The sequence below is a fragment of the Penicillium subrubescens genome, assembly GCF_028828155.1.
Source record: "Penicillium subrubescens strain IBT 31985 chromosome Unknown utg000006l_segment0_segment0, whole genome shotgun sequence".
Classification (NCBI taxonomy): Eukaryota; Fungi; Ascomycota; class Eurotiomycetes; order Eurotiales; family Aspergillaceae; genus Penicillium; species Penicillium subrubescens.
The window spans coordinates 3,234,111-3,260,404 of record NW_026643156.1 but is presented as its reverse complement, the minus strand read 5'-3'; the positions used below and the strand labels follow the sequence as shown (position 1 = coordinate 3,260,404).

The 26,294-nt window shown below is 50.1% G+C and overlaps 15 protein-coding genes across 15 annotated transcripts; 13 read left to right on the top strand and 2 right to left on the bottom strand.

Annotated features, from left to right (window-relative positions):
* Positions 1–2,636: 2,636 nt before the first annotated feature.
* On the bottom strand, positions 2,637–3,256 carry N7473_009705 (uncharacterized protein). The gene is made up of 3 exons (XM_057155644.1): positions 3,053–3,256; positions 2,877–2,991; positions 2,637–2,803 (listed from the first exon to the last, which is right to left on the bottom strand). The coding sequence occupies exons 1-3, from the start codon at positions 3,159–3,161 to the stop codon at positions 2,773–2,775; spliced, it is 255 nt and encodes an 84-aa protein (XP_057006774.1). The 5' UTR covers positions 3,162–3,256; the 3' UTR covers positions 2,637–2,772.
* A 1,954-nt stretch (positions 3,257–5,210) lies between these two features.
* Positions 5,211–5,402, top strand: N7473_009704 (uncharacterized protein; the record flags this gene model as incomplete). The annotated part of the gene is made up of 1 exon (XM_057155643.1): positions 5,211–5,402. The coding sequence occupies one exon, from the start codon at positions 5,211–5,213 to the stop codon at positions 5,400–5,402; it is 192 nt and encodes a 63-aa protein (XP_057006773.1).
* A 279-nt stretch (positions 5,403–5,681) lies between these two features.
* Positions 5,682–7,455, top strand: N7473_009703 (putative MFS transporter; the record flags this gene model as incomplete). The annotated part of the gene is made up of 6 exons (XM_057155642.1): positions 5,682–5,887; positions 5,946–6,122; positions 6,184–6,297; positions 6,359–6,556; positions 6,613–7,056; positions 7,107–7,455. The coding sequence occupies 6 exons, from the start codon at positions 5,682–5,684 to the stop codon at positions 7,453–7,455; spliced, it is 1,488 nt and encodes a 495-aa protein (XP_057006772.1).
* A 1,755-nt stretch (positions 7,456–9,210) lies between these two features.
* On the top strand, positions 9,211–9,714 carry N7473_009702 (uncharacterized protein; the record flags this gene model as incomplete). The annotated part of the gene is made up of 3 exons (XM_057155641.1): positions 9,211–9,369; positions 9,395–9,486; positions 9,507–9,714. 3 exons carry the CDS (start codon positions 9,211–9,213, stop codon positions 9,712–9,714), a joined length of 459 nt encoding a protein of 152 aa, XP_057006771.1.
* A 14-nt stretch (positions 9,715–9,728) lies between these two features.
* On the top strand, positions 9,729–10,694 carry N7473_009701 (uncharacterized protein; the record flags this gene model as incomplete). The annotated part of the gene is made up of 2 exons (XM_057155640.1): positions 9,729–10,094; positions 10,131–10,694. 2 exons carry the CDS (start codon positions 9,729–9,731, stop codon positions 10,692–10,694), a joined length of 930 nt encoding a protein of 309 aa, XP_057006770.1.
* A 567-nt stretch (positions 10,695–11,261) lies between these two features.
* Positions 11,262–11,485, top strand: N7473_009700 (uncharacterized protein; the record flags this gene model as incomplete). Its single annotated transcript, XM_057155639.1, has 2 exons — positions 11,262–11,297; positions 11,330–11,485. The coding sequence occupies 2 exons, from the start codon at positions 11,262–11,264 to the stop codon at positions 11,483–11,485; spliced, it is 192 nt and encodes a 63-aa protein (XP_057006769.1).
* A 256-nt stretch (positions 11,486–11,741) lies between these two features.
* N7473_009699 (putative MFS multidrug transporter) lies at positions 11,742–13,650 on the top strand (the record flags this gene model as incomplete). The annotated part of the gene is made up of 6 exons (XM_057155638.1): positions 11,742–11,889; positions 11,950–12,044; positions 12,101–12,424; positions 12,486–12,641; positions 12,698–13,059; positions 13,119–13,650. 6 exons carry the CDS (start codon positions 11,742–11,744, stop codon positions 13,648–13,650), a joined length of 1,617 nt encoding a protein of 538 aa, XP_057006768.1.
* A 196-nt stretch (positions 13,651–13,846) lies between these two features.
* tfb5 (TFIIH complex subunit TFB5) lies at positions 13,847–14,525 on the top strand. The gene is made up of 3 exons (XM_057155637.1): positions 13,847–13,928; positions 13,991–14,142; positions 14,230–14,525. The coding sequence occupies exons 1-3, from the start codon at positions 13,910–13,912 to the stop codon at positions 14,275–14,277; spliced, it is 219 nt and encodes a 72-aa protein (XP_057006767.1). The 5' UTR covers positions 13,847–13,909; the 3' UTR covers positions 14,278–14,525.
* A 397-nt stretch (positions 14,526–14,922) lies between these two features.
* On the top strand, positions 14,923–15,177 carry N7473_009697 (uncharacterized protein; the record flags this gene model as incomplete). Its single annotated transcript, XM_057155636.1, has 1 exon — positions 14,923–15,177. One exon carries the CDS (start codon positions 14,923–14,925, stop codon positions 15,175–15,177), a length of 255 nt encoding a protein of 84 aa, XP_057006766.1.
* Positions 15,178–15,312: 135 nt separating this feature from the next.
* On the top strand, positions 15,313–15,825 carry N7473_009696 (Hsp20/alpha crystallin family protein; the record flags this gene model as incomplete). The annotated part of the gene is made up of 1 exon (XM_057155635.1): positions 15,313–15,825. The coding sequence occupies one exon, from the start codon at positions 15,313–15,315 to the stop codon at positions 15,823–15,825; it is 513 nt and encodes a 170-aa protein (XP_057006765.1).
* A 562-nt stretch (positions 15,826–16,387) lies between these two features.
* Positions 16,388–17,313, top strand: N7473_009695 (enoyl-CoA hydratase/isomerase family protein; the record flags this gene model as incomplete). The annotated part of the gene is made up of 2 exons (XM_057155634.1): positions 16,388–16,500; positions 16,578–17,313. The coding sequence occupies 2 exons, from the start codon at positions 16,388–16,390 to the stop codon at positions 17,311–17,313; spliced, it is 849 nt and encodes a 282-aa protein (XP_057006764.1).
* A 926-nt stretch (positions 17,314–18,239) lies between these two features.
* On the top strand, positions 18,240–19,045 carry N7473_009694 (rhamnogalacturonan acetylesterase RgaE; the record flags this gene model as incomplete). Its single annotated transcript, XM_057155633.1, has 2 exons — positions 18,240–18,348; positions 18,408–19,045. 2 exons carry the CDS (start codon positions 18,240–18,242, stop codon positions 19,043–19,045), a joined length of 747 nt encoding a protein of 248 aa, XP_057006763.1.
* A 488-nt stretch (positions 19,046–19,533) lies between these two features.
* N7473_009693 (isochorismatase family protein family) lies at positions 19,534–21,937 on the bottom strand (the record flags this gene model as incomplete). The annotated part of the gene is made up of 2 exons (XM_057155632.1): positions 19,534–19,551; positions 19,616–21,937. 2 exons carry the CDS (start codon positions 21,935–21,937, stop codon positions 19,534–19,536), a joined length of 2,340 nt encoding a protein of 779 aa, XP_057006762.1.
* Positions 21,938–23,413: 1,476 nt separating this feature from the next.
* Positions 23,414–24,679, top strand: N7473_009692 (Ketol-acid reductoisomerase; the record flags this gene model as incomplete). The annotated part of the gene is made up of 2 exons (XM_057155631.1): positions 23,414–24,576; positions 24,652–24,679. The coding sequence occupies 2 exons, from the start codon at positions 23,414–23,416 to the stop codon at positions 24,677–24,679; spliced, it is 1,191 nt and encodes a 396-aa protein (XP_057006761.1).
* Positions 24,680–24,987: 308 nt separating this feature from the next.
* Positions 24,988–26,284, top strand: N7473_009691 (threonine/serine dehydratase). The gene is made up of 2 exons (XM_057155630.1): positions 24,988–25,388; positions 25,461–26,284. Exons 1-2 carry the CDS (start codon positions 25,052–25,054, stop codon positions 26,231–26,233), a joined length of 1,110 nt encoding a protein of 369 aa, XP_057006760.1. The 5' UTR covers positions 24,988–25,051; the 3' UTR covers positions 26,234–26,284.
* Positions 26,285–26,294: the final 10 nt, after the last annotated feature.

The following is a 26,294-nucleotide window of genomic DNA, read 5'->3' as shown; positions in this document are numbered from 1 at the left end:
ATCGCTGGTGCCTTGAGGTAAGGCAGACTCGAGTACGCAATATAGCTCGATTATAGTGCACGTTTGTCGCGATAATGCTTCTGCCTTGGTTCGAAGTAGATTGCAAAAAATTTGCATTTCGTATCCCGGCTGCGACCGCAGGAGGAATGCGAGACCAAAATACATCTACATCACGTTATGGATTTACAGAGCCGCTCCTTATTGCCTTCTATATCTAGAGACAGAGAGATGCAACCCTAGTCACGGGATGTGATAAACCTAATATGACATCGCGTAAATTTCGCGTTATGACTATACGTAGTACTAGTACCTGATTTTGTACCGATACAGATCTCTGTAGGCAGGGACAACCAGAAGGCTCTATATTAACTAAGCAAACTAGCGACCGTTAGCAATCTGTTAACTTACCTCCTCTATCCCTTAGCTGCTTCACTATAAAAGGTTTAACGCTGTGTTACGGACCTTAAAGGGGCACGGGCTTTAAATCGTCTTATCACATTTATTATCTAAGTCTAGTTTAGTAGCTATTCTAGTAGGAGTCTTTCCTTTCGAAGCGCTATCGTTACCTACTATAATAACTGTCAACATGTGTGTGTGCATATCTCTGCAATAAGCGAGCGCGTGCATGTGTACGCGCGCTAATGCAATCGTATGCATAATTCTGTATACCCGATACACCGCTTCATGATATACGATGTTGATTATCAACTATTGCATCGGATAGAAAGAGCAACGAGTTTCCTAACACTCTCGTATGCCCCTATGTTATTTCGGATTCTCATCAGTCTTTTCCTGTGACATTCTGCTATGTACCTAAAGTTATAAATACTGCCTGTTTCCCTAGCTAAATAAAATAAGTTTGACATCAATCTCACAAGAGGATTGTTAAAGTCCCCCCCCCCCCCCCCCCCCCCAATGCCTGAAATCTGCCTGAATAATGCCTGAATTTTGATAAATCAGGCACTAAGGCAGGCTCCCTTTCGAGTGGTCCTTCGCTTCATCCAAGGCCATGCAGGCTTTATTGCAATAAGATCAGGCGAATTCGGACACTAAAGCAATCACTGCACCCCAGCTGTATCGAATACTCGCTGTTGAATATAGTGGTTATGCGCTGGAGCTTTATCTTCCTGTACGATCGTTTCTGGTCGCTGAATAGCGCATCCCTTAGCAAAAGGAATAAGCTTTGGCAGAAGAATCATCTTTTGATAGCGATACCAATCGGTTCCACACTTAGATCCTCGTGAAAGCTTTCTATTTTGCTTTTTAAATCTCCATGTAGGCTTTTTACTAGCAGGCTGTCGACGAAGATTAATTCGCCGTACGCCAGTCTCTAGCTCCTACTGCTCGCGTAGAATAGGTTCAATCTCTTGATTAAGAGCTTCAGTCTCTTGCTCTGCTTCACGTTTTTGTAGAGTAGTTTCAGGGCACCAACAGTGACAAGGGCCTTTTTTATCGTAGGTGAAACAGCCCCAAAACATAAATTCAGAAGAACCTTTCCAACGCTCACGAATACACGAGCGTAGAAAAGCTTTATCCTTAGAGCGCCAAACACGATAACCGCTACGACGATGTAAAAGAATCACCGAGGTCTCATCAGAGAAAATCACATTCTTCCAATCTTCAAGAGTCCAGTGCTCGTGAGCTAAGCACCAAGCTAATCGCTCAGCGCGCATCTTCTTCGTCAGTCCAGGCTTCCTCGACGGCTTCGTTTTCCGTAAACCGGCCTTCCTGAGGATAGTCCACACAGTAGAGGATGATATTTCTATTCCTTCCTGGCTAAGCTCCCCAGCAAGATCAGCGCATGTTTTCTCTCGACCAAAGCGATCAAGGCGCACCTTCGACAGGATAGTCTCAACCGTCTTAGGATCTTGCTTAGTTGGCCGACCAGAGCGAGGTGCATCTTGTACGTGTTCATCAGAGATCTTTGTATGGATCGGATCGAAACAGCGCTCGATTGCACGCGTATATATGCGATTGACAGTAGTAATTGATAGATCTACTATCTTCGCAATCTCACTAGACGTTTTAGTCGTATACGTCCTTAATGCGACGACGGTTACACGATCAGCGTGCGTTGACTGCTTCGGCATAGTAACGATAGTAGGTAGGTAGGCAGGTAGTAGTAGTATTGTGAAGAAGATTATTCTATTCAGGGGGATTGTGTGTATTCGCCTGGTAAAGCGTTAAGTGGTATAATAATGGTGGTACGTGCGCTGTGCAATACTTTTTGGATGGACCTCCGTAGTCTAGTCGCTAACTATAAGTGCGCTTACCTCGAATATCCTATACCTTGAAGAGAATAAAGATAGGGATATATCGATTAGCGTAATTAATTAGGGGGAGCTTAGGTATACGCGCTATCTCCCTAATATATAAGTAAAGCCTACTTATACCTCTAAGTAGGTATACCTTATTAAGATGGGTATAGACCTTAAGGAGCTTATTAAGTAACTTCAAGGCGAACCTAAAGACAGCGCTAAAAGACTACTATAGTCGTTAACTCCGGGGTTTAAAGGCTAGATAGAGTATTAGACCTGAGAGTCTTTATATAGTTTAAAAGTTTTGGTCGAAAGCACCATGTCTCAAAAGACTTGGCTGTATATCATGCAAATGTATGGCCCATACATGCTTGAAAGTGTTGAGGAATAATAAAAAGGGGTATTCAATTCATTATCTACCCATGGGTATTAGATGCCCATGTCACAAGTGTGGAAGGCATACAAAGATGACAACATATTCGAGAGCCATTGGCGTTATTCGTCCGGGAATTCTCTAGTTAGAGAACTTCTCGGGAACCTTCTTTCTGTATCAAGTAGAAGATTAAATGGTTAGCAATCCACTGCTGGAGACTCGAGCCATAACAGAAATTCTCTTACCCGGTGAGCTTCTCGAACTGGTCGCGGGCGCCGTCGGTGATCTTCTCGTTGGTGGAGCGCATGTTGTTGGGATCGACCTTGCCACCGCCAAACTTGCGCTCGACGCTGTCCAGAGCTGAAACGGTGTCAGTATAAAGGGGTGGAGATTTCGAGCAAGTTCTCCAGGTTCAACTTACCCTTGTCCAGATAGTCCTCGTTACCAGCAGCCTGGTTGGGTTGGGCAGAGTTGTTGCTGCTGCTGCCACCACCGCCGAACTTGGAAGCGAGTCCAGAGAGCTTGTCCATGGTTGAAAGAGAGGGAGGGATATGCTCAAATTGGGTGCTAGGAGGTGGGAGACTTTGGATGGAGGACGAAAGAGGGGTAAATGGCAGGTACGGTCTTTATAAGAGACCAAAGCTCTATGATAAAGAACGATCTGAACCTTCCGTGTTCACGGCCACATCCGAGGGACAAAATGATTCGCTGTGGGTATCGTCTGGTTGCCCTCAAATGGACACCAACAATCGAGGCTGCCCCACTGGTGTCCGTTTTATCACCGTGTATGGACAGATCACCACCCACTCACGGGCTTGGATCTGAGGTCATCGATGCCGATCGGATCATTTCTGATCGCGTCTGGTCGTGAGGGTTGTCATTGGTTCGTCCAAAAGTGGCTTATCCGCGGTGGCTGGTTCGAAAAGGAGAAGAGAGGGGGAAGAGGGGGGCAGTGCATGACGTCATGTTGGGACTCGCTCCACTCACACCTGAGGCATCAAGACATATTCCTGCCTGAATGCCTCAGGCAACAGGGCAGCACATTTGCTGTTTTGTTCCTGTCTGAAACCCCAGGCGTCCAATTGCTCTATTGACCAGACGACATCTTCTTCTCCATGTTATTGTGGCACTTGACGACATGGGAGTAGAGGCTAGTTGAGGCAGCTGTGTCAATAATACATCACGCCAATTCACTCGAATTCATGTCTCCAGCATCATCTAGCACTTCCATAACCGGCCGACTATGCTCTACAGTCTTTCGAAATTTGTCGGTCACTTTTCTCAAGCTCCGGACGATCTGGAGAGGCGGCTTTGTTTCGTCCTTGATGACCCAGATCCGCTTTGAGAGTAGTTACGCCTTCGCGTGCGTTATTGGCCTTTCTGATGGCTGCCTCGAAAGCCAGCATTTGTTCATCAAGTGCAGTCGGCCGGTTATGTAAATCGTCGATAATGCTGGAGATATCGATTCGAGTGAACTAGATAGATATATTGTCGAAGACCACGAAGCGCCAGGTCATCCTGTCGAGCTCCTTAACGAACACAGATATGTTGGATGTTAGTCAGGAATCCGGTATCCGAGGATATAACAAGCTCAACAACCGGCGGAGTGTCCAGGTCCATAGAGAGTAGTGCGTCGAGAAATTCAATAAACGCAGCCTTGTGGGCACTTTGTAGCCCCAGTCTGGCACATTGGGCGCCGTAGTTATAAGCATGGGGTCCATAGGTTGAAGGCTAATCCACATCCGTTACCACAGAGTAAAGCCGTCGGGCCTTATCTTCTTTTTCTGGTTGCCGAATCTATAATCATTAATAATGTCCACGCTAGAAATTTTGGACGTGCATGTCTTGTATCACTAACCTCGAATCACTGTGATTTCACAGGTGTAGCGGGCCGAAGACCACTTTTTAGGATCATTGTCGTAATCCCGCAACACCGGAGCGATAGACCCAGGCCCCTGCCCTGTGCATGGAGATTCGTTTGTGAGAACCCGCCGAGGGCACAGCTAACAATCTCGGACTTTTACTCTCATCGCCCGCGCATACCGTCGCTGACCGATCCAAGAATGTTTGGAGAGAATTACTAAAGCGACGATACACCCCTTAGTCTGGTTTCGCGTAGCGATGGTATTGCCACTTTCTGATTGAGATATCATTATGGTACTGTAGCCCAAAAGGCTGAGTCTAGAGACTAGAGAACCAGACCAGCTAGGCATGCTTCAATCACTCTTATTTGATATGGAACCCTATTGAAGAAGATAGTAATATGTCTTGTTACTACGCTAAAGTAGAGTAAGGTGTGTGCCGTCGATTTAGCAATTTCTTCCATTGAATATTCCCCAAGGATCCTCATCTTGCCTTCCTGATTCAATTTCCTTCCCGGGATTCTTGACTACTTGGTACTTCTTGTGGTCTCGGCCTTCCGCCGACTGAATGGAGTCATGCCATCTTGCTGGCAGACTCCACCGCCTCGGAAAATTTGTTGAGAGCCCAGAACTTCACCCAAGCACCCCGACCTAATGTTATGTTCAGTCTTTCAGTCTATTCGCCAACGTACATGAGCTAGACTTACGAATTCAATAATGCTCAGTCATTCCGGTATCAGTTTGAGTCCACGCAAAGAAGAGTCCAAGTTTCAAATACCCATGGCCGGAATCGACTGGACAGAGCCGGTTGAATGGCTTCTCGGTCTAAAGTCGCCCGAGCGGAACTCGCTTCCCCATACCCACACCACGACACGCGGGGACACAGGGCGGGTTACCGTGTTGGGGTAAACAGGCAAAATCCTCCACTTTTCCCTGAGAACGGGCCAGCCAATTATTCATTTACGACCGCCTCTATTATGCACACGCTCTTCCGATAAGAGCAGTCATCGTCGCATCTCTTGTCGCTGTCTTCCCCGGCCTTGGCTCCTCGGGGCCTCCTGGCGGATCCTCGGACTTGCCCCGAGTCAACGTGCCACCCTACAGTGACCCTATAAAGGCCGCATCCTGTTGTATGAAAGGGGAAAAAAAAGCAAGCAGAGCACCTCCAGGCGATCCTTATTCCAAACAATGGTTAAACATGGGGCAGAACAAATCGAGAACCTGAAACCCTCCAAGAAGGTCCTGGACTCGGAGCAGGATGTCCTCTATCAGGCATATGCTTCAAAGAGCCCAGAATGGCATCAGAAGATAACTCGCACCCTTCTCCGCAAAGTGGATTTCCATTTATTGCCATTCCTCGTTTTGATGTACCTGCTCAACTTTCTCGATCGCAAGTATGTAACACTCCGCTCACCACGTCCACACCATGTTCCAAGCACTGACATCGTTCAGTAACCTATCTCAGGCACGTCTTGGATCCCTTGAGAAAGACTTGGGTATGAAAGGCACCGATTACAATTTGGCAACAAGTATCCTGTTTGTCGGATACTTGCTTATGCAATTACCGTCTAATCTGCTACTCACTCGCATTCGTCCATCGCGATTCCTGGGTGTTGCAATGGCAATTTGGTAAGTTTCATTCCTAGTATTATCATACTTTTCTTCATTACAAAGCTAATCTCTTATGCAGGGGTGTCATTTCAGCTTGCCAGGCAGCTACCCAGTCATTCGCCGGACTTGTGGTCTCTCGCTTCTTTCTTGGATTCGTCGAGGCGCCATTCTTCCCAGGTGCCGTGATGCTGATGTAGGTATTTCCCATGCACGGTCTTCTTGCACAATTTTCAACCTCTGACCGATGTATGCAGGTCGAGTTGGTACACTCGACAGGAATTGAGTCACCGTATTGCCTGGTTCTATTCAGGAAGCTCTCTGGCTAACGCCTTTGGTGGTTTGATTGGTGCAGGTGTTCTCGGGAACCTGGATGGAGCGCATGGCATTGCCGGATGGCGATGGCTGTTCATAATCGAGGGATGCATTACGGTGGGAGTCTCTGTTCTAGCAGGGTAAGTCTCTTGACCGGGTTGCTGCATGTCGTTGTCTAACCTCCAAATTCCTATAGGATCTTCCTTCCTAATTATCCCGCAACAACTTCTTGGTTAGACGATCAAGAACGTGCTTACGCTCAATGGCGCCTCATGAATGATGCCGGTGAAGCCGACGATGCTTCTTCCAACAGCATCAAGGAGGCCTTGGCTCTGGTCTTTGCCGATAAGCGCATCTACCTCTTTATTCTGCTGCAGCACACTTCGCTGCTGTCCCAGAACTTCCAATACTTCTTCCCAACCATCGTCAAGACTCTGGGCTACGGCAACATCGAGACCCTACTAATTACCGCGCCTGTATGGATCGCCACTTTCATCGTCTCGCTAATTGTGACCTATACATCTGGCAAGACGAATGATCGCAGCCTGCACATTATTTGTCTGATGCTTGTCAGTGTAGTAGGCGGTATCATTTGCACTGCAACTACTAACACTGGCGCCAAATTCTTTGCTATGTTCCTGTACGTTCCTACCCATATTCCCATCTCCTTTGCCTCACTAACCATTTTAGTATGCCTATGGGAGCTGTATCCGCATACCAAATCATCATTGCCTGGGTTGCCAACTCTTTCCCCCGACCTTTGGTCAAACGTTCTGCTGCAATTGCCATTGCCAATATGCTGGGTAACACAGCTTCAATCTACGGTAGTTACATGTGGCCGTCTTCGTCCGGTCCTCGATATATTCCTGGTGGCAGTGCGACTGCTGCAATTGCGTTGTTGGTTGCCTTGATAGCCCTGGTGATCCGTCTTGTCCACAAGAATATGAACAAGCGACTTGAAGCTGCTGAGTCGAGTGGAGATGTGCCTCCTGGTGATAACCTTGAAAGCCGGGCTGTCGGGTTCCGCTACATTTTGTGATGGCAAGAATTCAGAATAGAAATGAAAGCGCTCCTCCTTGCCTCGACGGACACGATTATCCAGTGACTATGTAACCTGTATATTGTCATGCATTTTGGTCAACTTAAGGGACCGTGTTCGGGTCACGTAGACCATATTGGCGGTCCTTATGAAGTCCGAACAGCCACGGCCGCAGATCTTCACATACTCATTGTCCTCGTTATCCATAAATCTCGAACGGGCGATACTCTATTACTTCGTGATATTTCTAAATAAAATTATTCCTGGAAGTCAAGTTCATTCAGAACCCAGTTCCCCATAAAATGATCAGTCGACCTATTTTTAGGTCACACTCGAAACCTCCACACAGAGAATCTTTGAATTACATGAATATCTTCGGTCCCTAAAGATTACTTTTTTTTCGGAGGTTCTACTTTTGAGATTATACTCTTGGGTAGTGACTCAAATAATTCACATTAGAGCTGTCCAGCCTGTCCTTGACTAATATCTTAGTTCAAAACTTCTTAAATATCCCTCATGCCCTGTTGCATGAGCACCTGAGTGCTCAAGTCTTGGACTAAACTCTTCTTCAGATCTTCCAACTGCTCTCTTTAATCGCTTCTTTAGCGGCCGGTGGCATTTGTAGTAGAAATAATCAATCAGAAGTTGTATTTCATCTGAATTCAAACAGAAAGGACGGCCATACCAGGGCCATACCATATAACCTCCGCTGATCACACGGTCGCAGGAGATACATTCACCGCTATCTAGGCACGGTCGCATATATAGATTCTGTACCGATTCAAGTAGTTAAAACTAGCAGCCGCGGCAGATAAAAACAGAGGCAGCCACGGGTGGTGGTGTAGCAGTACTGGAAAGGTCCTTCATTTTGATGGATGTACGGAGTAGAAGGGGCGGGTAAAGACGATGAATAAGAGGTAAATATCGTGGATAGGCATAAGATGGAAAAAAAAGAAAAAAAAACCCTCGTTGCCGGATTTAAAGTACCTAAATCCCCTTCGTGTCATTTAGTCCCTACTGTAATTACTACAAGGGGAGACTACATACCGCACATCCATTCTCATTACCCTCACGAACCTCGCCTTTTGCTCAGCTTACTAGGTATAGAATTCCCTCAATGCTTTAGATACATATGTAATATAGTGATATAAGATCCTGAGGATATCTCAATATCAAACTCAGTATGATGATGCTCAATTTGGAATTCAAGTGCTTTTATAGCAATATATCACTCTTGTGCCAGAGCTGCATCTTGGGGTCTTTGGGCTGTTTAGATACAATGCCTCTCAATATAGCTCTAACTGAGCCCTCGTAGTCTCTGATGGCTGTGCGTCACATGTTTTCCGGCTTCAAGGGGGGTAGCCATAATTCTTACAGTAATACGACTACTAAATACGGGTGGCTCTCAGTGTACTTCCACTATAGACAGCTCATTACCAGGGTTCTGGAATTCTCACGAATTAGGTAACACGTCGCGCGTCAAAGGCGTCCCGCCTAAATTTCTCAGCTTCGCGGGAGTCTCACTCAGAGATCGACATGTAGGATCGCACAGTTACAACGCGAACTGCGAGGCAGTATGCGGCCAGTGCGGGGGGACAATTTCTCCTAGGGAGCTGAAGATGCAACCGCCCGTGGCTTTCCCATTGGCTCTGCGAGGCTGACTCCATTGCCCAACCTCTATATAAGAGATCTTGGTATCTCTGAACTTTTTTACCAGGCGTTGATTTCTATTCAACACCCCAAACAATTCCAGAGATGCAGTGGTTAAAGTCACTTATTTATCTCTTACTCTTTGCGGCATCTGCCCCAGCCCAGTCCACCGAGGGTCTCTACAGCCTCGTTAAAAGACGATTGCCAAATCATATCGATCATATCCACTTTACCATAGATAAGTCTAATCTACAGGCACCGAGGGTTATGACCAATTTGTGGTCTCCAGTGCGCCAAATGGCTCAATCCTGGTCAAGGGCAATTCCATATCGGCACTGTCATCTGGGTATCCACGTCGAGATCGTTCTTTGTGGTGCCTCGGTCGCTTATTGACTCGATAGACTGCATCGATACTTGGCCGACGTAGCCCACGTCGACATTTACTGGTTTATCGGTAGCCGTTTGGATCAGGCTCCTTCCAAGCTCCCTCATCTCACCAAGCCCCTCCACGGGTCCAGCACGGTGCCTTGGAGATATCATTTCAATACAGGTACTCCCAGACCAAACCGTCCTCATAGCCCTCAAATTAACAATATCACCTTTCAGTGACCCTCTCGTATACCATGGCCTTTTGGACATGGGAAGAATGGGAAACCCAATCAGACTGGCTTGCCCTCCACGGTGTCAATCTGCCTCTAGCTTGGGCTGGTCAAGAAAAGATTCTTGTGGATGTATTCCAAGAGATTGGTCTTACCGACGCTGAGATCGCAACGTTTCTCAGTGGACCCGCCTTTAAGGCATGGAACCGATTTGGAAACAACCAAGGTTCGTGGGTCGGGGATCTCCCTCGGTCTTGGATTGACCAGCAATTTGCCCTGCAGAAGAAGATTCTACCACGCATAGTGGAACTGGGCATGACACCTGTTCTGCCCTCATTTACGGGATATATGCCCATGAACATCACTCGTGTCCTTCGAGACGCACAGATCGTTAGAGGATCACAATGAGCCAGCTTTCCCCTGCAGTACTCAAATGACTCGTTTCTAGAGCCATTTGATGATCACTTTGCCAAATTACAATCCAGCTTCATTAGCAAACAGCGTGCCGCGTATGGCAGCATCAGTCATATCTACACCTTGGATCAGTACATTGAAAATTCTCCATACTCTGGAGATCTAGGTTATCTTCGCAACGTCACCCTCAATACATGGAAGAGTCTCAAGCAAGCAGACCCAGACGCAATCTGGATGATGCAAGGCTGGCCTTTCTACGCGCAGTCAGCTTTTTGGACTGAAGACCGGATAGAAGCCTTCCTCTCGGGTGTGGAGGACAACAACGACATGCTTATTCTGGACCTCTTCTCTGAATCCGCACCTCAATGGCGCCGAACTCGGTCATACCCCGGGAAGCCGTGGCTTTGGTGCCAGGTGCACGATTATGGAGGCAACATGGGTCTCTACGGACAACTTACAAACATCACCGTGAATGCGACCCAAGCACAAATTGAGTCTTCATCGATGGTCGGGTACGGGTTGACAATGGAAGGGCAAGAGAGCAATGAGATCATTTATACTGCTTTGTTGGATTAGACTTGGTCAGCGACACCTTTGGACACTGAGCGATACTTCCATGATTGGGTAACCACCCAATACTCCGGCTGTGGATCGATGCCCAAGGAGCTCTATGAAGCATGGGAAGGGCTGCGAACCTCTACGACAACACGAATACTTCAGTTACTTCGGTGATCAAGTCCGCATTCGAAATTCGTCCGAGTTTGGAGAATATCCGAGTCGGTTTCCAGAGCACTGAACTTACCTACGATCCGACGGTAGTTTTGCATGCCTGGCAAAAGCTCTATAAGGCTGCAAGCTCCGAACCAAATCTATGGACGAATCCAGCCTATCAACATGATATGGTTGATGTAACGCGTCAAGTCATGGCCAACGCGTTTATTCCCTTGTATCAAAGTCTCATATCATCTTGGAATACCTCCGATGCAGACTCTCTATCAAAGACAGGCAAAATAGTGATCGATTTCCTCGGAGATCTTAATAATGTTCTTCTCACTAATAGCAACTTCCGATTATCTTTAGGGATCAAATCGGCCCGGTCGTAGGCAGATAGCGACGATACTCAAGCGTCGTTCCTAGAGTATAATGCCCGCAACCAAATCACACTCTAGGGGCCTAATAGTGAGATTGCCGACTATGCATCTAAGCAATAGAGCGGTCTAATCTCGTCCTTTTATATTCCCCGTTGGCGGATATTCATTCAGTACTTGAAGTCTACGCCGCCCGCGTCGTACAATGCTAGAGGCACTACTAGATCAGCTCATTGCTACGATCAGCACATCATCCTGGTTTTTCTGAGGTCATTTTGATAGTTTCCAATCATATCCACCCATTACTGTTGTGGAGTGTATACTTCTCCACCCCCGGAATCGTCCCAACCGTTGCGACTAAGCCAGGTAAAACGGGCTTATCTCCGATGATTTGCTTAGAAATCCCCCTCCGTCCACTCCGTCCACTCCGGCCTTCTCTTCTTCAGTCCATTCTCATCATTTATTCTACCATTGCAATTCCAATGAATAGTCTCCGACGCTCTTTGCGACCGACATCCCATCATCATCCATCATAATGGCAGCAGGGCGGGTGTCCTCGCCATCCGAGCAAACCCCGCTGATTCCGTCATCGCACCCCGATGATGAGTCGATTCCAAGTCCATTGAGCATCCCGAGGGGTGTTGCGATCGCTTTCTTTATGGAGCTGTTGATTTTGATACAGAGTGCGTTAGAAGACCTTGGTAATTCCAAGAACAGCGCCAATGGCTAACACGCTTTTTCAGCTATTAATATTTCTATGATGACAACCGCCCAATCCGCCATTGCGGCCGATCTAGATGCTTTTGACCAGGCAACATGGTTTACTTCTGCATATCTGGTATGATCAATGAAATACCACTAGAAACCCGGTGATTGAATACTGATAACTTGAAGATCGCTGCATCGAGTGTTACCCCATTGACTGGGCGGCTTGCAGAAATATTTACACCCCGGCTTTATGTTATCTTTGCCAGCGCCATTCTCTCAATCGGCTTGTTCATTTCCGCTGCAGCACCAACCCTGACTACCTTCCTGATAGGACGCGTAGTGGCAGGTATTGGAAGTGGCGGATTGATGAGCATTGCCATCATCCTGGCCGTGGATCTTGCCTCCCCTAAACGCCGAGGACTATGCATTGGCATGATCAATGCTGGATATACTACAGGTCTTGCCTCTGGTGCAGTTCTGGCTGGGCTGATGACTTCTCCGCTCAGTTGGGTATGTCGCACCATGTTATCTCTTGAAGCGCGTCAAATATACTAATTTCGTCTCCGCTCAGCGTCTTATCTTTTGGATACAAGCGCCGGCCGCGCTGGTCTTGGGCCCATTACTGTTCCTAGCGATTCCAGCTTCGTCGGGTGGTCGTGCACCCTTGAACACGCGGTCGCTGTTGCGTAGCCTAGCGCGAGTTGACTATGCGGGCGCGTTGGCATTGGTATGATCATTCATTCCATTTTTGATTACCTTCATCGTTTTGCTAATCAGTAACAGACGCTCTCCGTCGTTCTACTCCTGGCAAGCCTGGCATCACCCAAGATTCTCATATGGCCACTTCCATTATCTGCCGTTTGTTTCGCGGTTTTCGCCTTGATTGAATCACGGTGGACCACCGAGCCTGTGATTCCAGTCCGGCTATTACGATCGAGAAGTGTCCTAATGACATGTCTCGCGGGGCTTGGCTTGATGATGGCCCGTTGGGCTGTGTTATTCTACACGCCTGTCTACGCCATGGCTGTCCGAGGCTGGTCTCCTGCCTCTGCTGGTCTCATTCTGGTGCCAACCAACGCTGGATTTGGAAGTGGTGGGCTACTCGTCGGATGGCTACACATCCGCAAATCAACCAGTTATTACTCGTGAGTTCTATCCCATTTAATACCGAAACTCGGATGAAGAGACTAATCGAAATATGCAGCTCGTGTCTAGTCATCTTCGTCCTCTTCGCCGCGGCCACTTCAGTCCTCTCCCTTCTGTCTACACCCGAATCTCCGACATGGTTGTATGTTGTGACTACGTTCCTGAACGGGCTGTTCGCCGGATCTCTAATGAATTATACTCTGTCGCACGTCCTCCATCTCACCAGCCCCCATGTGCACTATATCGTGAGTTCCTTGGTTGCCATGTCCCGGGGGTTCGCTGGTAGTTTTGGATCCGCTGTAGGAGGTGGTTTCTTCACTCGAATTTTGAAAACATCGTTGGAGAAAGGATTCGCCCAGCATGATTTACCCCCGCGACCGGACTTGATTCGGACTCTGCTTGGTAGCCCTGCTACAGTTGCACGGCTGACCGATGTCGAACGATTGGTTGCCATACAAGGGTATGAACATGCGATTCGTATGCTTTTCTTGGGTGGTAGCTTGGTGGCACTGACGGCTACTATATTCCAAGCGGCTACTGGGTGGACTTCAGAGGTCGATAGAAAGAGTGATGGGGAACCAGAGGTCTGAATAAACAGAATTAAAAGCCATAGACTCTATATAAAGCGAGATTCATTTGAGCTTCTTGCAACCTACCACCAAGCAGCAAAGTGGGAAGTAGAAAGTATTTCCCAGTGATGCAGAGTTTGGTGCCTTACTGCCTGAATCGGGTGATCATCACCTCCGGTTGGGACACTTCCTTGAGATCTCCGCACTTCTTCCTTCGATTACTCCGACTATCTGCTTCAACCCCAGCCCACTCACCCACACACGCACTCACTCACTCACCATGCCTCGCGCCGTCCGTGGTAAGATCAACTCTAGCTCTTGTCCAAACTTCGGGGATCAACACTCACATCTGCGTCACCAGGTCTCCTGATCGAGTGCGATCCCTCGATCAAAGCCATGATCCTCAAATACGATGAGGAGCGCCACGACTACATTGTGGAGGATCTGGACGACGAAAACCACCTGGTCATCAAGGAGAGCCAGCTGGAGAACTTGAAGGCCCGTCTCGATCATGTATGCTCCCCGTTGAGACCACTCATGCCCATCTTCCTGTCACCGCAACCCATGGGTACAGTAACCAGCGCACTAACACGGTCGCAGGATCTTGACGAGAAAATCATGCAGTTGGACGAATCCGAATCCGAATAAAGCATTTTTACCCGCTGCAAGCTACACATTTTTATCCTCCCTCGAAGCACCGATGCCGTCGCATGCCTTCCTCGCCGTTTTGCATCCTCGTGCAACCCCCATCACACGCCGTCGACCCTCGATTTCCGACTGAATTGTTGTAATCGCCCATTCTTTTATCACCCTCATGTGTATGCAAAGAGACATTTCCGGCGAATTGCACTTCCTGGACTCTGCTTCCCAAAGCTAGGACAATTTCCAGCCTCTCGTCCCCCCCCCCCCCATCCATTGAGATTGCCACCCCGTCTACCACGCAGGTACCACCGAAATTGATCGAATTGGCTACAATGAAAGGAGAGGGTGAGGGAGAGTCGCGAAACAGGGCGATTTCCGGTCATTACAATGAATGGGATTGGTTTTGGACAGTGTCACCATGCTATGTGTCAGCCTATATAGTGGGGGGTACATCGGCCCCTGAACGACTTGATCTGTTATACATCCAAATAAAGCCCGAAGACCGTACTTGAGTACATCTTTTGGCCTAATGGAAATATGACCCGCTTTTTCTGGCCGACACTATGTATCATGTCTAGCCGCATAGATACTCATAGATCATGCAACCACTTTCTCTGCCATCGTCTTACATGTAACCAATTAACCAACGGAATGGTCCAGAAGCTTCGAAAGACAGACGACAACTATGAGGATGCTGGTTGCATTTCCCCAGACTTTCCATCACGTGACCTGGTAGAAGCGAGCAGAAGACTCCACTGCCCGCTGGAAGCTGCTCGCACCAACTGGCCAGCTCAAGCAGGAACTCGCAACAACAACGCAACTGCTACTGTTTGCTGGCAAGTTCCAGATTTCCAGCAAACATGGAAGGAACTTACCATTTTGGCAGCGAGCTACTGCAGTCGATGAATATAAAATCCCCTTCCATCACCCTCGTTTACTTCTTCTTTCCACCTTCTCAACCACACATCTCCCAAAGCTCCAAAGCTTCGAATCTTCAAGTCTCTTCACCACTCAAAACAATCCTCAATCCAACTCAACATCATGTCTCTGTTCCGCACCAGCTTCCCCTCGGGCGGTGACTTCGCCCCTCTCTTCCGTCTGCTGGATGACTATGACCTGCACCGGTCGAGCCGCCAGACCACCTCCAACCGCGCTTTCCACCCTCGCTTCGATGTCCGCGAGAGTGAGGACTCCTACCACCTGGATGGCGAGCTGCCCGGCATTGCCCAGAAGGACATCAGCATTGAGTTCACCGACCCGAACACCCTGGTCGTGAAGGGTCGCACCGAGCGCGAGTACCACACCACCGACTCTAACGAGCCTGCTGGTGATGATGACAGCACCGTGGCCGAGACTGGCGACCAGGCCCAGACCACCAAGCCCAGCCACCGCTACTGGGCCAGTGAGCGCTCCGTTGGCGAGTTCCAGCGCACCTTTACCTTCCCCGGCCGCGTCGACCAGGACAATGTCAAGGCCAACCTGAAGAACGGCATTCTGTCGGTCGTTATTCCCAAGTCGCCTGTTCCCACCGCCAAGAAGATTACCATCGAGTAAGTTTGATGGTCATCAAGGTGCTCGCCTTACGACACGGTTTTTCATGAGATACGACTTCAACATTTGTATAACACGTTTTCTTGCCTGGACATGGTCAGTCGGGACCTGCTCTGTCACTGGCATTGCATGGCCCGTTTGGCTCGGATGATCCACTGGCTATCTTGCTTACTGGGATGGGAATTTATTAGATAGTTCACTCAAAACAATTAATGGCTCCAACTGTCTCCATCATTCTTCAACGTATAATCCAGTAGGACTAGAATCACTGTGCTTGTCTCTCCGCAAATTCCAAAGTGGAGCTGTCTGCTTATCGCCCGCTTATCTGAGCCGAGGCATGTGAGCCGAGGAGCCGGGAAACTGACACCCATCACTAATCAGTAATTCGCAAATTCATATTTCTTCTACTCGTAACTGTTGCCTTCACGGATCTCATTGCTTCTCGCTGCTATCCATTTCTCCTGTAATCAGCTGAAGTAAATCCACTCGTGGGATCTCTTCCATCCACCACCTCTTCTACCGCGGCGTGCAACTCCACGTCCATACACCAAACACCTTTCTCACCATGGCGCAAAACTACTCTTTCAAATACTTCACCGTACAGTTCCCAGCTGAGAGCCCATATGTGGCTCATGTGGAGATCAACCGGGCAGACAAGATGAACGCCTTCTTCGAAGCGTAGGTCTTCTCCCTCCTCCTCCTCCTCCTCCATGAAACAAACAAGACTCATCACTAACACCATGGTGACCAACTAGTATGTGGCTCGAAATGCGCCAGGTCTTCACTCAACTCTCCGAAGACTCCTCCGTCCGCGCCATCGTTCTCAGTGGAGCTGGCGAAAAGGCATTTACCACCGGACTAGACGTCAAAGCCGCCTCGCAGGGTGGCCCTCTCTCCAGCGACTCCAATCTCGACCCCGCCCGCAAGGCAGTCCACCTGCGCCGGCACGTCCTCGAATTCCAGGACTGTATCACCGCCGTCGAGCGCTGCGAGAAGCCCGTCATCGCCGCCATGCACGGTTTCTCCCTCGGCCTGGCCATTGATCTCTCCACCGCAGCCGATATCCGCCTCTGCTCAAAGGACGTGCGCTTCGCCGTCAAGGAGGTCGATATCGGTTTAGCCGCTGACATCGGTACCCTCAGCCGTCTGCCCAAGGTCGTTGGCAACTTTGGCTGGGTGAAGGAAGTTGCCTTGAGCGCGCGCATTTTCGGGGCCGAGGAAGCTCTGCGTGTGGGATTTGTGAGCTCTGTGTATGAGAATCGCGCTGCGACTATCGCGGCTGCGCTCAAGTTGGCTACATTGATTGCGTCGAAGAGTCCTGTGGCGGTGCAGGGTACTAAGGAGATTTTGAACTGGTCGCGCGATCACTCGGTGCAGGATGGTTTGCGGTATACGGGTGTGTGGAATAGTGCGGCGCTGCAGACGGGGGATGTGTCTGCTGCTTTGTTGTCGGGTTTACAGAAGCGCACTCCTACTTTTGAGAAGTTGTAGGTAAATAATTGATTGGCTGTGGCTGTGTGTGTTACTATATTTACGTTGACTTGTCTCCACTTCGGTCCTCGCGGTGGTTGAGGCCTGATGGAGGTGGTGTTGTATATAAATGAACTTGTTCAACTATGTCCAAAAGAGAATGATATCAGGTCAGAATTGTATTCTTCTCCGAGAATGAACTAAAAATATCCACCCATCAAAAGCCTTTAGACTCGTAGAGTGAGCACCTGGGCCAGCAGACCATGGACGTCAAGTCGAAATAGAAAAAAAACATCCCGAAACACGCACAGTTTCATCAGGTTCACCACACACACCCTCATCCAAGTCTTGCTCTTTGTGAAGAACCTTGAGCCGGACACTCCACACCTCCACATCGGGACATAGTGACGATCTGGAATAAGCTCCGGATCACAAAAGGCAGAATACCGAAAAAGTCCTGCGCAACTGCGCAGAAATGCAAGTTCCATGAATCAAAGACCAGCGACGATCTCCGTCTTCCCCGCAAATAGCAAATACGATGGGGCGCTTTGGTTTTAGGTTTCGAGTTCCGCCGTCAGCAGGGGTCAACAGTAATACCATAAGGAAAGCTCCGTTGATCCGAAGACCATGTCTTTCTCATCGGTCATGCTCCGTCATAAACTTGAAGGGAGGATGGGAGAGGAGACAGGCTTTTTCCACGTATAATTTGTCTCTGACAGGGGTAAATCGCGTTTGTGACACTCCGTGTCTCGGTGTAGATAGTCCCGGGCGAGATAGTATGCTGTTGGTTTAAGAAGGAGTAGTAATGACAGTGTTGATCATCTTGACTCTACAATTCTAAAAGGATATTCTCTTTCATATACACTCTAGTGTTGATCACCTCGAATCTACATTCTCAAAGGATATTCTCTTTGTATACACTTCTCTCAATCAAACCATTGTCCACCATGAAGTCTGCTGTTCTGCTCTCTATGATCCCCAGTGTGCTAGGCACGACTATCTACCTGGCTGGTGACTCAACCATGGCCAAGGGAGGCACTGGATCCGGTACTGCAGGTATGATCCTTCTAACAAAGCTCAACACCACCTGCTTGGCTACATCTAACAACCTCCAGGATGGGGCGAGTACGTCTCACCCTACACATCAGCCACGGTCTCCAACCAAGCCGTCGCCGGACGCAGCGCGCGATCTTATACTCGCGAAGGCCGATTTGCCACCATCGCCAGCAAAGTCCAAGCCGGAGACTGGGTGATCATCGAATTCGGCCACAACGACGGTGGCTCGCTCTCCACGGACAACGGCCGCACCGACTGCTCCGGCACAGGCGATGAGACATGCACCACGACCTATAACGGCGTAACGGAGACTGTCCTGACATTCCCTAAATATCTAGAAAATGCAGCCAACACGTTCAAGGCCAAGGGGGCCAATGTGCTCATCTCCAGTCAGACTCCCAACAACCCGTGGGAGACGGGTACATTCGTATACTCCCCCTCGCGATTTGTGGGATATGCCAAGCTGGCAGCCCAGGTCGCCGGTGTCTCGTATGTGGACCATGGTGCTTATGTGGCAGACATCTTTGAGTCGTTGGGTGCTGATGTTGTCGATGCGTACTTCCCGCTCGATCATACCCATACGAGCCCTGCTGGTGCGTCTGTCGTGGCTCAGGCATTCTTCAAGGCCGTGGTTTGTGGAGGAGTCGGGCTGGAGAGTCTCTTGAACACTAAGAGCTTCGAGGGTAAATGTCTGTGAAGGCGAGATTGAAGCGGTGTCTCAGGACCGTGTCTTGGAAGGTGATGGAGTGTGGAAAGTATGTAGCAAATATCAAGAAATAGCTGGAATTTTCGTCTTGGTCCTGAAAAGCTGGCATTTGACCATTGAAGTTATTCATGTCTCGTCGTATGTCCACAGTGGTAGAACAGTGCAAAATAAAAGGATATGCAGTGACCAAGTCATAAGTACAGTGGTAGTTCACAAGTCCGAGTCTAAAGACCAGAGAAACCACCGAATAGGTATGCTTCCATTTCTTGTTCTTTGAGAGATCTTTCTAAAGGGCATTTCAATCGTATTTCTTGATGGCTTAGGTATCATCTTGGAGCCCATTATTCAACTCGTGGCTGAAAAGATGATTCTGAAAATTGGTCATAGTTTCAAACTTATCAAACCCCACTGGACTTGGGCGTTCTCAGTGCGCTATATGCAAGTTGAAAAGCCTCATTGCGAACCCTCTAAAATGGCCCTCACGATGCCTCGTTTCTCTACGCGATTGTAGTATTGATTGAGGTTCACCAGCCGAGCATCGAGGAGCCCCTGAGATAAGACAATCTCGCGCAGCACTGGCCAGAGGGAGCAATCATCGATGCTGAACGCCGAGCCTCCAAGATAATGCCTTCCTTCTAGTGCACGTTCGCAGTCATCCAGGTTGGTTTCGAATGGCGCACCAGGGTTGCTGGCACGATGCTCACGCCATCTTCCGAGGAAACCTTCAATCCATTCAAGTTCATTGCCACCTCGCAGAGGTTCCACCCCCGGCCGTATTGAGTCCGCTGGTCGCTCGGCCAATTGCATCAAGATGGCCACATTCCCGGCAATCGTCCTTCCATCCGAGTCTATATACAGTGGTCGTTGGTTTAAATTGTCACCAGTGTGGGGCTCGGAGCTGTCGACGATTTCATATCGAAGACCATTTTCACCCAAGGCTAGCTGCACTCGTAGATCCGCAACCGGGTCTCCACTGAGCACTAATTGTGATGAAGATGTAGTGACAAAGTTCACCACATCAAACCCAGCTCCATAAAAGGCATCCCAGTCAAACTCAGTCGCCCGATTCTCCTGACCGAACGCGCGGATGAGTCGCTCGGTTTCTGTGGGTTCACCATGAATCACAGGCCGCGCCGTATCAGGTGATTTACTGACGGCGCCTTGTCCCCAGATGGTATTCGTGTTTTGGTTGAGATATGTGCCAATGTGTCGGAAAGTCAGGGAGATGCGCTCGCCACCAAAGGCTTGTTCCGCTGGGGATTTGATGGATGCGGCGCGTTTGTCAGGTCGGATGCCATGCAGCCAGCGCATATTGGTCCTTTCACCCAGAATGAAGAGAGATCGATGAGGCAGTGGGATTTGTTGTTTGAGACGACCTGATTCGGCCCCTTCAGAAGACTCGAAGGCTGACTTTTTCGTACGAAGCGTCATGACACGCTCCGCACCCAGGCTGACATTACAGATGAAGGACCCACGAACGATATCGAGAGTCTTGTCAGAATGCTCGGAAATTGAATCTGATCCGTCACGGTAAAGTTGGATAAGGACATGGTTGAGAGGATGGCCGAGGATTTGCTCGACCAGGATGCGCGCTTGGTCAACGGCCGGCGTGAAGGGTTTCAATGGTGGAGTTTCGTCTGCGGGGTGCCGGTAGATAGGAATGGAGCTATCGGGCTTGATATGACCTTGGACAGCCACAAGTCGAGGCACCTGGCCGGACATGTGGTACATCTTCTGCCAGGACACCTCCGCCCGAATACGTTCAAAGGCGTCAGAAGGCAGATCGATCTCTGGAATAATGCGGGAATCACCTTCTCCAAGCCTGTCATCAGAGGCCTCTTTGGCAGGTTCTTCTCCAGTGCCTACATCAGGTGTAGGTTCGCGACGCTTGGGGCGACGCACTCGTGCACGAACTTGGTGCTTCTTCGCTTCAACCGGCACTCGATTTGAGGCGGCTGCGAGCCTCTGCGCTCGCGTTTGCGCGGCAATTTGCGTCAAACTGTAGTTATCTTCATCCGTAGCCTCCTCTGGAATGGAGTCCACGGGCATGACATCCAAACTGTCCATGATATCCTCGATGCCCACGGGAGCACCCGTAGTGGTCGTTCGTCTGGGTGGCTGCGTCCTGTTTTGTCGGGCGATATCATCGGTTTCCTGCCACTCCAGCTCTTGGTTCAACTCTTGTGCCGTGATCCCCGCTGCTCCCAGAATGTCTGCCATGCGGCGCATAGCTTCTTGGTGCCGCTGGAAGTCCCGATACCCCAGGCAATCTTCGACGAGTGTTACCGAGAAGCCGTTGCGCACGGCATCGAGGGCCGTCGCATAGACGGAGACATTCGATAGCGAGCCGCATAAATAGATCTCGGTCACAAAGCGCGTGCGAAACGATAGCACGAGACCATCCGACTCCAGTGCGGAGTACCCCGTCTTGTCAAGCACGGTATCACGATTGGCATCGATAGCAGCGAGGACTGGTGCGGGGAATTGAAATCCAGGCGATTGCGCGGCGCAGCATTTAGCCGATCGACCGGACAGGAAAGCCTCGCTATCCACAGGCTCTGGTGAGTCTCGGTCCGACGAGACCTCGATCACATCAGAGGTGGGCATGGGTGCTGGCTTCGGCGGGCCCTTCTCCAAGACGACACGATCCCCAAAGTTCCAATCTTCTGTCGGCTGTGGAGATTCATACTGCGAGCGCACCCAAATCACATCGCCAGAGCGGCGAAACGCTGCAGCTAATGGCGGGAGGATTTCCAGGATATCAGCCGTGTTGGGAACATGGAGGGCGCCAGCGGGGCGGACAAAGTCGTTTTGAAAGTCCAGAAGCAGCAAAGCCTTGCGGGTCTGAATGGCGGGGAAATCGCCAAACGAAAAGAAGCTCATTGTCGAGTCGACATGGCACGGTGCGGTGCAGTATAAACGGAGGAGTGGAAATGGAACGATCAACAGCTACTTTGTTGGTGTCGCGGGGAAGCTTTGAGGGGTGGAGATTAAAACCTGACGGATCAGGCAATAAGGCCGTAAGGCCAAAAGCCAGCATCAAGTCACGAGCAGTGGTCCAAATGGTCATGATTATGATCGTGCCATTGTCAGCGCTCGAAAGGGCCTTTTAGTGTCATGACAAGATATCAAAATGTCAAATTTGCATCGAACAGGAACCTTAATTCCGAGTGCAAAAATTGAAATGCACTACTACCCCAGGGCTTGTGTACTAGGTGGTGGTCAGACTAGGACCGCTGTTGATCTAGATGTTGTTTCGATTTTTCAATGCGAATCGACAATCTACGGGACCACTTAGCCATCAGGTACTTAAGGCGCTAGTGCTTCGATTGTTTATGTCTGACTTGGACTCGTAGGCATCCATTTCGTTGCATGTTTGGTCCAATATATATTTTGCGACTGGGCGTGAGCTGCAGGATCCCCATCCAGTCAACAAACACTGAGACCCTTAGGCACAAAGTAGTCGATGCTAACCCAAAAAGATGAGGGTTGAACGCGAAGAGATAACAATTAAAGCGACCCCACAGGCCAAACCTTTACAGCGACTTATGGAGTCCGTCAATAGCTGACTTTGCGGCCCGGTGATAATGACACCCGAAATATCAGGCATGAAGGCCTTCAAGTGGACAGGACTCGAAAGTCGAGTCACGAGCAGACATGAAAGTCCAAGTGGTCGTGCCAATGCCATTCAATTCAGCTCGCTATGTGATCAAACAGCTATCTTAGCTTCAGCCAGGATCAATTGAGTAATCTCAGAGTGACCCCCGCATGACCTCCTCATGGTCCGGAGCAAATGGGCTCAAGTCCGTGCTCGTCCCCAGTTTCATGAAGCTATCGATAGACGATTAGACATGGTTACATCCTAACAATAGAGAAACTCCACAAAAACTAAAGATAATGGGTCCCCATGAGTCAACAGTTCCCCCCAATCTCACATTCCACCACCCCTAAACAGTTAGCAGTCTCTGTCTTTTGCCTCCATCGGCCCGGAGATCTCACGATCGGCGGGCTGTTTAAGCGGTTTGGCGGGTTTGGCTGGAGGTGGTGGCCACTGGGCCAGACACTGCGCCGGTTGCGGCAACCAATCACGGAGGATGAAAACGGGTCCCCGGTGTCGGCCGGGGAGCTGGTGTCCTTCTCCGGATCCAAGTCATGTGGAGTCATGTGCAAAAGGATGACTCCAACTAGGAAACTGCACTGAGCAACGGAGCTCCCCCCAAACTTTCCCGGTTACTTAAATTCTTCCTCCTTCCCAGGTTCCTCCCCAGATTCTTTCCTTCTTCATTCAACTCTCCACTCCATCTCTCTCTTTCCCTCCCCTCCCCTCCCCCCCTCCCCCCCCCCACACATACACACACAATGGCTGCTCGTGGTCTGCCCCGTGCCCTCCGCCTCGCCCGCGTGGCTGCTCCTCGCTCGGTTGTTACCGCTGCTCTCCCCCGGCCCGCTCTGGCTAGCGTCGCCCGCCGTGCCATTGCTCCCATCACCCCCGTCCGTGGTGTCAAGACCATTGACTTCGCTGGTGTCAAGGAGGATGTCTACGAGCGTGCTGACTGGCCCCGTGAGAAGCTCCACGAGTACTTCAAGAACGACACCCTTGCCCTCATCGGTTACGGCTCCCAGGGTCACGGCCAGGGTCTGAACCTCCGTGACCAGGGCCTCAACGTCATCGTCGGTGTCCGCAAGGATGGTGCTTCCTGGAAGGAGGCCATTGAGGACGGCTGGGTCCCCGGCAAGAACTTGTTCGATGTCAACACCGCCATTGAGAAGGGTACCATCGTCATGAACCTCCTCTCCGATGCCGCCCAGTCCGAGACTTGGCCCACTATCAAGCCCCTCATCACCAAGGGCAAGACCCTCTACTTCTCTCACGGTTTCTCCCCCGTCTTCAAGGACCTCACCAAGGTCGAGGTCCCCACTGATGTCGACGTCATCCTCGTTGCCCCCAAGGGTTCCGGCCGTACCGTCCGCTCTCTGTTCAAGGAGGGCCGTGGTATTAACTCCTCCATTGCCGTCTACCAGGACGTCACCGGCCAGGCCAAGGAGAAGGCTATCGCCATGGGTGTTGCCGTCGGTTCCGGCTACCTGTACGAGACCACCTTCGAGAAGGAGGTCTACTCCGACCTGTATGGTGAGCGTGGCTGCCTGATGGGTGGTATCCACGGTATGTTCCTCGCCCAGTACGAGGTTCTCCGTGAGCGTGGCCACTCCCCCTCCGAGGCCTTCAACGAGACCGTCGAGGAGGCTACCCAGTCCCTGTACCCCCTGATCGGTGGATACGGAATGGACTGGATGTACGCTGCCTGCTCCACCACTGCCCGCCGTGGTGCCATTGACTGGTCCAGCCGCTTCAAGGACAACCTGAAGCCCCTCTTCAACGAGCTCTACGACAGCGTCCGTGACGGCACTGAGACCCAGCGCTCCCTCGACTACAACTCCCAGAAGGATTACCGTGAGAAGTACGAGAAGGAGATGGAGGAGATCCGCAGCCTCGAGATCTGGCGTGCCGGCAAGGCTGTCCGGTATGTGATCACACCTTTCTTGTTTTATCTCATGATCAGATGAACATCATTGCTAACATTTCTTCTCTCTCTCAGCTCGCTCCGTCCCGAGAACCAGAAATAAATAATATCTTGATACCATAGGGGATAGATTCGGACAAAAGTTATGATGTACTATGATACTGTTTTTGGGCTTCGGGTATAACAACGAAATATCATTGACAGCTAAGCAAAGCTGGAATTTGCCATCAATCATGTTCATTGAGTCATTGTAGTTGTGATCGTAATTTTGCATGGTCAATTGGCTTGGTCCTTCGGTGATCATCTTTTCTCTTCTTATCTCGGCCATCGCCGTCCTCGGGGTAACCCCGACGGAGAAGAGGGGAAGAGAAAAGACGAAATAATCTCCTCAATTGATTCTGACTCAGATCTCCCAACACCTCTCTTCTTCCCTCCCGCTCCTCACAACAGGAACACACAAAACCATTCATCCATCATGACATCCCCAGCCGAAAAAGCCCAATCCCTAACTCCCTCCGCCATCCACGCCGCATACGCCCTCATCCAACCCTACATCCACCGCACCCCACTCCTAACCTGCAAAACCCTCGACACAATCGCGTCAACCCCGCAGACACCCGAGGCTCTCGTGGGCACGCCATTCGAGGGACAGACACCCGCATGTCCTAAATTCCATTTCTTTTTCAAGTGTGAGAATCTACAACGGATTGGCGCGTTTAAGGCTCGTGGTGCTTTTCATGCTTTGCTACGGTTGATTGAGGAGCGTGGGGAGGAGGAGGTCAAGAGGCGTGGGGTTATTACGCATAGTTCTGGTATGGACATTGGTCGTGAATAATGGGTCTATGAATTGGGGACAGGAGACTAATTAATTTCTTTTTGGGTAGGAAACCATGCGCAAGCCCTCGCTCTCGCGGCCTCCACGCTCAATGTTCCGGCTTATATCGTGATGCCGCGCATCAGCACTCCGTCCAAGATTGCGGGGACTCGCTCGCACGGCGCAGAGGTGATCTTCAGCGGGTCAACGAGTGTTGAGCGCGAGGCAGTTGTCGCAGAGATCCAGGCCAAGACAAATGCTATCCTGGTGCCTCCGTATGATGACTTCAATATCATCTGTGGACAGGGAACAACGGCGCTGGAACTGGAGGCCCAGTATGCAGAGCAGCAAGCTGGGTCCAAGACCTTGAATGCAGTCATCACTCCAATTGGCGGAGGTGGACTCAACGCTGGCGTCGCGACGTACTTCTCCGATAAGCAGACCAAGGTGTTCGGGGCTGAGCCTAGCTTCGAGGGCGCGGATGATTGTCGTCGGGGTCTGTTGGCTGGCAAGCGTGTTGAGGCAGTGTCCACGCTGACCATTGGGGATGGTCTGCGGACACCGGTGGGATTGTTGAACTGGGAGGTGATCTCCAACAAGGAGAAGGTTGAGGGGGTTTATGCGGTCACCGAGGAGCAGATCAAGGCTGCGATGCGCCTGGTGTTGGAACGCATGAAGGTGTTTGTTGAGCCAAGTGCCGTTGTCGGTCTTGCTGTGTGTCTCTTCGATGAGGATTTCCGACGTCTCGTTGAACGAGAGGGCGGTGATGAGGGATGGGACATGGCCATTGTGTTCAGCGGTGGTAATACCACCGTCGAGGCAATCAGTAAGTTATATGGTTGATATGTTATAGAATAGACTCTCCTAGAATTTTGAGAACAATGTCATACAGAGTATATGCTTC

Excerpts from the sequence above, each read along its gene's own strand:
- N7473_009705 (XM_057155644.1), bottom strand. The coding sequence starts at position 3,161 with ATGGACAAGCTCTCTGGACTCGCTTCCAAGTTCGGCGGTGGTGGCAGC. Across the intron at positions 2,992-3,052 it reads CGAGGACTATCTGGACAAGG|CTCTGGACAGCGTCGAGCGC; the intron begins GTAAGTTGAACC and ends ACACCGTTTCAG. Across the intron at positions 2,804-2,876 it reads CAGTTCGAGAAGCTCACCGG|AAAGAAGGTTCCCGAGAAGT; the intron begins GTAAGAGAATTT and ends TACTTGATACAG.
- tfb5 (XM_057155637.1), top strand. Across the intron at positions 14,143-14,229 it reads TGAAGGCCCGTCTCGATCAT|GATCTTGACGAGAAAATCAT; the intron begins GTATGCTCCCCG and ends ACACGGTCGCAG.
- N7473_009691 (XM_057155630.1), top strand. The coding sequence starts at position 25,052 with ATGACATCCCCAGCCGAAAAAGCCCAATCCCTAACTCCCTCCGCCATC. Across the intron at positions 25,389-25,460 it reads GGTTATTACGCATAGTTCTG|GAAACCATGCGCAAGCCCTC; the intron begins GTATGGACATTG and ends CTTTTTGGGTAG.